Source organism: Caenorhabditis briggsae, assembly GCF_000004555.2.
Source record: "Caenorhabditis briggsae complete genome, chrV, whole genome shotgun sequence".
Lineage (NCBI taxonomy): Eukaryota > Metazoa > Nematoda > Chromadorea > Rhabditida > Rhabditidae > Caenorhabditis > Caenorhabditis briggsae.
In genome coordinates, this window is record NC_013488.2 from 16,607,387 (window position 1) to 16,617,691 (window position 10,305).

Here is a 10,305-nt window from a genome sequence, read left to right on the forward strand (position 1 = left end):
GTAAATTTACCATTTTCTCGCCGGGTTACTGTCGCACTCGTTTCAACTGTTTCCGGTTGTTTACGCTTTCAGATATTTGTTTACAAACATCGCATACACTTCGACTCAACCTTTATTTCTCTGACAAGGCTAATAACTAAGACTTGTATTCTCTCAAAATGGAAACTCTTAGAAGACCTAACTTTTTGAAACATTTCAAAATCTTTTTTGTGTTATTCCAATCAAGAACCGAAAATTCTGAAATCTGGGATTTGACTTTTTGAAGTTCTGTGATTCTTCATCATCCAATTGATCTCGATGCTTTCTTTATTCATAAAGTTAAATATTTATCAAAATTTCAAAACAAATCAAAGTGTAATTAATCTTTCCGAACTTCCAGAATTATCTTCTTCTAATGAATTCTCGTTTTCCAATCCTTGATTTTCCACTTCTTGATTTTTTTTCGTTCTTCCCATTAAACCCTCAATCATCATTTTTTCGAGTCTAAAAGTTTGAATTTTACATATTTTTTAAAAGAAAAAAATTGATGCCTAGAAGCTCCAAAAAACCCGAAAACTCACTTTAAAATTGGAATTTCGAAAAGAGAACTCCAGAAAAATGCAAAAATGTATGATAAAAGACAAGCAGGAACAGCATAGTAGATGAACTACAAACTTTTGGTTTTTTTGAAGAAAACTTTTTTTTGAAATTTTGAAGTTTCAAAAATTTCAACCTACCACCTGAAACGTAGAATAGAAATGTATGGAATGATCGCTGATGTTTAAAAACCAGAAAAGTGTGAAAAAATGGACAATATATACACAATAGGACAACCTGCCCAATGGTTGCCATATCGTATGGGACATGAAGTTATCAATTGGTCCTGGGAGAGACAGATTACTGTAGTTTTTGAAGATTACCGTAGATTTGGATTACTGTACCTCCCCAACCCATGTGATTGGCGATAATGACCCAGGAGACAAAAAATGACCAGGCAATACGAGAGAAATTGTAGTAGGTTGCTCGAGCAAAAATGCTGGAAATTTTAAAAAAAATTGAAATCTAGGTCATGACCTAAAATTGAAATCTTGGTCATGACCTAAAAATTGGAAACTAGGTCGTGACCTAAAAATTGGAAACTAGGTCCTGACCTAAAAAAGGAAATCTATGTCAAGACCTAAAAATTGAAATCTAGGTCATGACCTGAAAATTGAAATCTAGGTCATGACCTAAAAATTGGAAACTAGGTCATGACCTAAAAAAGGAAATCTAGGTCATGAATTATAAATTGAAGTCTAGGTAATGACCCAAAAATGAAAATCTAGGTTCTGACCTAAAAATTAAAATATAGGTCATGACCTAAAAATTGAAATCTAGGTCATGACCTACAAATTGAAATCTAGGCCATGACCTAGAAATTGAAGTCTAGGTCGTGACCCAATAATGAAAATCTAGGTTCTGACCTAAAAATTAAAATATAGGTCATGACCTAAAAATTGAAATCTAGGTCATGACCTAAAAATTGAAATCTAGGCCATGACCTAGAAATTGAAGTCTAGGTCGTGACCCAATAATGAAAATCTAGGTCATGGGCTAAAATTAAAAACCTAGGTCATGACCTAAAATTGAAATCTGGGTCACAATCTAAAAATTGAAATCAATGGTATGACATGAAAATTTAAATCTAGGTCATGACCTAAAAACTAAATTCTAGGATACATGTAGCCTAGAAAATTTTTCGACCAAATTTCACACATCCAAATCCCTAAAAATCACAAAAACAACATAAAAAAATTAATTTCATTTTTTAATTTCCCAACTTTTTTCAATTTTCCAAAACTAACCTCCATTTCACGCCTTTGTCATAATCATATGTACAAAACATGCATGCAATTCCAAGACCAAAAGCCAAAATCCATCCGAAAATAGCCAAAATCCAGGGAATTTTAACTTTTTGGGACCCAAACTTGGCTAAAAAATAGCCAACGAGAAGTCCCATGAAATATGGGGGACATCGAATCCATGGCTTATGGTAAATCATGTCGTAGAGCAGATTTGTGTTTCTGGAATTTTCTAAATTTTTGAAAATAAAATTATTTTAGTGTTACCCATTTCCAAAAAAGTCCGCGGGAAGATCATAAGTTGAATATAAAATGTATACTGTAACCACGCTTGCTACACAGCCAATCACGGCTATAATCGACCCAATTAAAGAAGAAAAACAGAGACCAATTAGGATAATTGGGGCAATTAAATATAATTGAGTATCCACTGCTAGGTACCAGGACGGAGCATAACAGGCCGTCTCCGCATCGCCCATGTTATTCATGTACAGTAGATTCTTCCACCAGTAGGATTGGCAGGTTTGGATTCCGGGGAGCAGGGTATCTGGAAATTTGGAATTGTTGGAATTCTAGAAAATTCTATATTATTGTTTTTTTCGTACTGTTTCAGCTCTGCAAACTTGAAAATTGTAGTTTCCAAAACAAGCCGAATTTTTAAGAAATTTTTAAGAAAAAAAAAAGCCTATTAGAAAAGATGTATAGCCAATTCTTCTCAGCCATTTGAACCTTTTTTTCTGTCATTTTTATCAGAGCTGGGAAAACGCCGGCGGCCGCCGGCTTTCCGCCGTCTCACAGCGCGCGTACCTACTACACTACGCGTGTAAGAGGCGACTAGAGTGCCGAGTCGACTCGAAAATCGATGATTTTTGTCGACTTTGAAAATCGACACAGTCGACATTCAACAATTCGACAAGGCTATTTGTCGATAAAAATCGAACTTTTCGTTGCCGATTTTTGTCGACTTTCAGTCGACGAAAGTCGGCGAAAATCGATTCTTGTCGATTTTTCTGTCGACATAAAATCGACAGAAAAATCGACAAAAGTCGACGAAAAATCGACTTTTCCGGACTACAAAGTAAAATTTCACTTCGAGAAAATTTTTTTCTAATTTTTTGAAGAAATCATTTTTTGTGTAGAGTAACAACTTTATTTTTATGAATAAAAAAACAAATAGTGTAAAACTTAATTTCAACGGGGTACAAAATAGAGAATCAGTATTCAGAAGATGGCAAGGAAATTAGAAAAAAATTCAAAGCGACAAAATTTTGAAAAAGAGAAGAAACAGAAGAACAAAGTTCAGCATTAGGAATTAATGTTTCATTATTTGGGCCAAATCGTTTCCAAAAGTATCATCGTTATGCTCTCTGGAATCGTAATATTCTACGCCTTCTGAGTCATCATTCTCGTCATCATATTCGTACTCTTCTGTTGTCGACGTATTCTTCTTCGTAGATCTAAAGAAAAATCAGATTTGAGGAAAAATAAGCTTTAATATCTTACTCCAAAGCGATTTTTTCCAATTATTTGATGCCGTGGCTCTTGATCTTTATGTACTATCTAAAATTAAGAATTTAACGAAAAATATATAATTTTCTGCTTACCGATCTTTCCATTTTTACAACTTCTTTCTCGTGGTGACTGTTTAAGTGCTGATGCATCGTTGTGGTCGAAGAATGGAACTTATGCTCCTTCCGCACAGTTTACAGGTCACAGTTTGTCCGTTATTTTGTTTTTCGAAGTATCGCCCCGCTTTAGTTTGGTTTTGTGACGAATTCATCTGCAATAAGCAAGAATGTCATAAATGAAACAGAAAAAAAAACAAAACACCCAAAAAAAACAAGGAAAATACGGTTTTTCAGTAGAAAATTCGATGAAAAATGCCTGTTTTTCATGAAAAATACCCCGGCCACAGGCAGTTTCTAGGTCACCGGCCGTGTAGTCCTCTCGGACGATAAAGTCGACAAAAGTCGACAAAAGTCGATTTTTTCGTCGATTTTTCGTCGATTTTCGCTTTCATCGACTTTTGAAAAGTCGATTTTCTGTCGACTTTTTGAATGTCGATTTTTGATCGAGTCGACGAAATCGACACCGATTTTAACGATTTTTTTTTTGATCGATTTTTGTCGATTGTCAACAATCGACACAGCACACTAGAGGCGACCATCGCACTGTTGCACATTATGAAGCGACGCCGCAGCAGCAAGCGGGTGAAGAAATTAGAGTGACAAAAAAGAGCATTTTTTTCTTGGGGAAGTGTTTTTCTCAGGTTTTTAAGTACATGGCTATATTTATACTTCAGAGTTACATCTTTTGAGAAAAAATGGAAATTTTGAAAGTTTTGATGTCTCCCCTCCTTTAAGCAAGTTTTATGTTCCCAGAGTTTAAAACCCGTCATGAAAGTGTCAAAATCGTTTCCCATGAATTTTCGCTCAATTTGTTGTAAAATTCGGTGCTTTGTCTGAAACACTTCGAAAAAACTAATTTTTTTGAAAATTCTGTATACAGTAGCTGTCGATAAGATATACAAAAAACGTTTGCCATTTTCATAAGCTTGACTGTTCGAATCACTTTGAAAACTCTAAAAAACTCACTAAATTGACTCGCCGAAAATGGTCCTTGCACATATTGTCCATAAACCACATAAAATCCAATGAAGATCATATAAGGAGGTGTCAACCTCAAAAATCGATGTACATAAAACAAAATCCACGTCATCGGACTTGAAATTTGTGACTTTGTGGGCTTCTGCTTGAAAAATAGATAGGCCACAACGGTTCCAGATAACAAGAAGAAAGTGTCAACGGAGAAAAATGCGTTTAAAATTAAATGATTCCAGTAGGAATTTGTGAAGTTGGATAGAGATTTTAGGGTGTCTGAAACACATTTATTTGTCTGAAAATCGGTTGAAAAATTTTTTGATTTGTACCTGGGGGTATTAAAAATGTAAAAGTGTGTCCTGTAACAACCCAAAGCATTGATAAAAATCGAATTGAATCCATTGATTTGATAAATCCAACTTTCTGCTCTTTCACTGATAATATGACTTCTGAATTGCTCCAAATCGAAAAACAAAATAGGATTTTCAGCATGCTTCCAGAACTCTCGATGTTATTCTTCTCCAAAACAAAATCCAAAACACTGGCAATCAATAATATTGCTATCATAGCCGCCAGAAAAATGGAAAATCCCCAAAATCCGGAATTTTTTTCAACTGGAAATTTGGAACAAAATGCTGCGCACGCTGTGAAGGGAATTAGTTTCAAATTGTTGAATAGAATCGGGAGGTCTTCTGAGTTACAGGATCCGGACATACACGTGGCACTTCTGAAGTAGGTGGCGGATGGAGAGAGACCAGAGGAGCCGGATGAGGAGCAAGAGGAGTTATGCAAAAAATGAAATTCAGGAATTCAGAAATTCTAAAAAAAGAATTAATTTGAAAAATGCTCACCTTTCCCGGAACCAAGACCAAATAACAATAATTGGTATCATATTTTTTGCCACTAATTCTCTGACATTCTTGATAATTTCCATCAAAAATCAGAGGAATTTCGAAAATTCCAGTCGATGGTAGTTTGCCAAATGCGTCGAGTTCTGGAAAAAAAAACTTTGAAAATTATGGATTTTTCCAAATTTTCTGAATTTCCGAATACCCTAAAACCGGTATTAGAAGGGCCCCTTTAATAGAAAGACCCCTCTAATAGAAGGGCCCTCCGAGAGAGGCTTGGGAAAATAGAAGGGCTCCCTGTAATAGAAGGGCGCCCGTAATATTAGTGCCCTCTGTGAAACAAATTCCCCATTCAAAATGTGTTTTGAAATCAGAAAATTTTCGTACTTTTTCAGTGGAAAATGCTCCTGCTTGTTGAATTTTGGTGAAATTGGCAGATTTTCATGAATTTTGAACAAAACTTCGTCGAATTTTTCGATGCTACATTTTGGAAAAAACTGGCCTGAAAAATAGAAGGGCCCCTGTAATAGAAGGACCCTCCGGAGGTACCTTGGAACAATAGAAGGGCCAGCCCTTCTGATACAGGTTTTACGGCATATGATTTTCCGAATTACAGAATTTCAGAAATTTGGAGTTTTTTAATTTCCGAAAACTTACGTTCCAGAGCATAAAAATTCTCTTCCAACACCTTTTTCTCCATTTTTGAGCATTTCTTTTCCGCCAAACATTTTACAGAAACCTCTGCCAGGATTTTCAAAGAATCCATCCAAATTTTCGTATCATTTTGACAATTTTCGCCAATTCCAGATGCCAAATTTTCAGATTGACCACCCAAGAAAATGTTCTGAAAGTTAAAAAAAAGCTTAAAATAAAAAAATATAATTTACCTTCCAATCCAGAATATTTTCATTTTTTTCAGCATTTAAAAAATTCAAAAAACTGAATAAAAGAAGTACAAAAAATGAAGAGAAATTCATTGTTCAAAAAAAAAAGAAAATGTGTCTAGTCTGAAATTAAAAAAAAAGAAAAAAAACTGATAAGAAAATGGAAATTTTAATCTTTCGGTCGATGATAAATCATTTTCAAATGACAAGCAAGAAATCGGTGGTTTTTTTACCAAGAGATCAATACACAAAAAAGATTGTTTGTTGTGTAGAATTACGCAATTTTTCTAATCGTCTGCGTCTCTACACCTAAAATCTTGCAATTATCAAAAAAAAAGTTACCGTGAAACCTATATTACACGGGCCCCAAGGGCACCTCTAATAGAAAGGCCCTCCGAGAGAGGCTTGGAAAGATAGAAGGACCTTTTGTAATAGAAAGGCCCCCGTAATGGAAGGGAGCTCTGTGAAAAATGTGTTTTGAAATCAGAAAATTTCCGTATTTCTTTAGTGGAAAACAATCCGGGAACTCCACAATTTAATAGAAGTTTGTTATAAACACTTTTTTTGGTTAAAAATTGCCCAATTTCGGAGAAATCGACAGATTTTATGAATTTTGAACAAAAATTTGTAAATTTTTCTATGAAGAATTACGGGGAAAATTTTTTCAAATTTTGCACCCGTTAAAAAATGAAAAAAACCGCATGTTCACGGAAAGTCACGCCGTACCTGAGCCGCTTTGGCTGGACGGTTCTCCTTTACCCCGGTGAAAGTTCTGATTTTGTTTTATCTGATTATTGGTTATTCGAAGATATACGACTTCATCTGGAGCGTAAGGACTTTAACATTATCGATGAGAAAAAAAAAGTGCTACAGTAATACTTTGATTCGCGCCCAGCCGGCTTTTGGAGGAATGGTATCCACGAGTTACCTAAATGTTGACAACATGTTGTGGATCACGACGGTACATACTGTCAATCTTGGATTAATCTTGTTTTTGTTTTATTTACTAATTCAAAAATGGACAGTTACTTTCCTGCCAACCTAATATCTTTTGATAAAACTGAAAATTTCAGAGGCGAAAAGGAGTCAAGAGAATAAAAAATGTGTGATTTGTTGACTTGTGAAAAATAAACAAATATTTCAAATTTGAAAAAAAAATACAGTACCCTGGTGAAAAATAGTGAAAATTGAAAGTCGGAAAGAATGTTCCAGAATTTTTTCAGTTTGTCTGAAAATTTCAGGGTACACTAAGAAAAATAAAGCTTCACTTTTGTTCACATATGCCGTTTTTAAGCAAAAATTCCTTGAAAATTCTGAAAAAGGCCCTGAAAATTTCAAATTTTGCTATTTTCGAATTTAAAATTTTTTTGTTTGTGTTTTCCATACTTATAAATTTCAACTTTCTACTTCTTTTTTGCCCTTTTTTTAACTCATCCAGATAACAACATTTTGATAAAATGTGTACTTTGCTGACAGTGTACCCAAAAAAATCCCATGACTTTTTTTCACAGTCTAATGAGCAATGAGTAACTTTTTTTCAAAATAAAAATTGAACAGGATTCATTTGAAATTATTATTTGAAAAATAATTTCAAAAATGATGTTTTATGAAAAATATACAAATTGCGAATTCAATAAAAAATAGAAAAAAAAAATAGAAAAAAATAGAAAAAATAGTAAAAAATTAGAAAAAATAGCACTAAAATAATTAAATATGAAAGAAAAAAAATCAATAACTTCTTGAAATCCGAGAGGACGACCAGGCTTGTACACTTGTAGTTTTTGGTTTTCGAAATAAGAAAAAGCAAATAATAATTCCTTCGATTAAAAATCCCGAATTTTTTGAAACTGCACTTAATGGACCAACATTTGGGAAGCTGAGAGCTGGGAAATGAGCCAATGAAATCGTTGGAATGATATCGAAAAAGCATATTATAATTGAATCCAGAAGAGCGATTCTGGTTGCCTGAAAAAGAAAAAAACGTTTTTCGAATTTTCAAAATATTGAATTTTTCGAAAACTCACTTTTGAAATCACATGATTTGTCGCTGCAGTTTCCATAAAATTATTCCAAACAAAAAGTCGAAAACCCAAAGAAATTGTGAAAAATCCAATTAAAACATAAATTAATTGCTCATAGAGCAGCCAATAATTATAATAACACAAGTTAACTGAACAAATTAAAGTATCACAATTAATTGGAACATTCAAAGTGAAATCACAAAATCCAAATAGAACGAAATGTTCGAAAATTGTGTAAATTAGAAAAATTGAGATAATTAGAATGATAGGAATTTTTGAGCGATAATTATGATGAAAAATTGGGAAATTTGCTGCCAAACATCTGTCGAAAGTAATTAGAAGAACTAAATTAGCTCTAATCGTTCCCAGAATTAGTGCTGGCCAGATTATAAAAAATATGAGATTTTTAATGGCAAAATCCGGAAAAATTTGATGGACCAAGAAATAGAGCATGCTCAGGGAAACTGAAAATTTTCAGAAATTTAAAGATATTCAGAAATTCAGAAATTCAGAAATTCAGAAATTCAGAAATTCATAAATTCAGAAATTCAGAAATTCTGAAATTCATAAATTCAAAAATTCAGAAATTCAGAAATTCAGAAATTCAGAAATTCAGAAATTCAGAAATTCAGAAATTCAGAAATTCAGAAATTCAGAAATTCATAAATTCAGAAATTCTGAAATTCTGAAATTCATAAATTCAGAAATTCAGAAATTCAGAAATTCAGAAATTCTGAAATTCTGAAATTCAGAAATTCGGAAATTCAGAAATTCTGAAATTCTGAAATTCTGAAATTCATAAATTCTGAAAATCTGAAATTCGGAAATTAAGAAATTCGGAAATTCAGAAATTCGGAAATTCAGAAATTCATAAATTCTGAAAATCTGAAATTCGGAAATTAAGAAATTCGGAAATTCAGAAATTCGGAAATTCAGAAATTCTGAAATTCTGAGATTCTGAAATTCAGAAATTCTGAAATTCTGAAATTCATAAATTCAGAAATTCTGAAATTCGGAAATTCAGAAATTCGGAAATTCAGAAATTCAGAAATTCTGAAATTCTGAAATTCTGAAATTCAGAAATTCAGAAATTCAGAAATTCAGAAATTCTGAAATTCTGAAATTCAGAAATTCAGAAATTCAGAAATTCAGAAATTCAGAAATTCAGAAAATCAGAAATTCTGAAATTCTGAAATTCAGAAATTCAGAAATTCAGAAATTCTGAAATTCAGAAATTCTGAAATTCTGAAATTCAGAAATTCAGAAATTCAGAAATTCAGAAATTCAGAAATTCTGAAATTCTGAAATTCATAAATTCAAAAATTCAGAAATTCAGAAATTCAGAAATTCAGAAATTCAGAAATTCAGAAATTCAGAAATTCATAAATTCAGAAATTCAGAAATTCTGAAATTCTGAAATTCTGAAATTCAGAAATTCAGAAATTCAGAAATTCAGAAATTCTGAAATTCATAAATTCAGAAATTCTGAAATTCGGAAATTCAGAAATTCGGAAATTCAGAAATTCAGAAATTCTGAAATTCTGAAATTCTGAAATTCATAAATTCTGAAATTCTGAAATTCGGAAATTCAGAAATTCTGAAATTCTGAAATTCTGAAATTCATAAATTCTGAAATTCTGAAATTCGGAAATTCAGAAATTCGATAATTCAGAAATTCAGAAATTCAGAAATTCAGAAATTCAGAAATTCAGAAATTCATAAATTCAGAAATTCAGAAATTCTGAAATTCATAAATTCAAAAATTCAGAAATTCAGAAATTCAGAAATTCAGAAATTCAGAAATTCTGAGATTCTGAAATTCTGAAATTCATAAATTCTGAAATTCTGAAATTCAGAAATTCAGAAATTCAGAAATTCATAAATTCAGAAATTCAGAAATTTTGAAATTCATAAATTCAAAAATTCAGAAATTCTGAAATTCTGAAATTCTGAAATTCATAAATTCTGAAATTCTGAAATTCAGAAATTCAGAAATTCAGAAATTCAGAAATTCAGAAATTCAGAAATTCAGAAATTCAGAAATTCAGAAATTCAGAAATTCATAAATTCAGAAATTCTGAAATTCTGAAATTCATAAATTCAGAAATTCAGAAATTCAGAAATTCAGAAAT

The 10,305-nt window shown here is 32.3% G+C and overlaps 2 protein-coding genes across 2 annotated transcripts; both read right to left on the reverse strand.

The window, feature by feature from the left end:
- Nucleotides 1-347: 347 nt before the first annotated feature.
- On the reverse strand, nt 348-5,134 carry CBG24409 (the record flags this gene model as incomplete). The annotated part of the gene is made up of 8 exons (XM_045238356.1): nt 348-483; nt 561-646; nt 717-862; nt 921-1,015; nt 1,824-2,042; nt 2,088-2,367; nt 4,415-4,696; nt 4,750-5,134. The coding sequence occupies 8 exons, from the start codon at nt 5,132-5,134 to the stop codon at nt 348-350; spliced, it is 1,629 nt and encodes a 542-aa protein (XP_045091330.1).
- A 2,746-nt stretch (nt 5,135-7,880) lies between these two features.
- Nucleotides 7,881-8,626, reverse strand: CBG24410 (the record flags this gene model as incomplete). The annotated part of the gene is made up of 2 exons (XM_045238357.1): nt 7,881-8,117; nt 8,177-8,626. The coding sequence occupies 2 exons, from the start codon at nt 8,624-8,626 to the stop codon at nt 7,881-7,883; spliced, it is 687 nt and encodes a 228-aa protein (XP_045091331.1).
- Nucleotides 8,627-10,305: the final 1,679 nt, after the last annotated feature.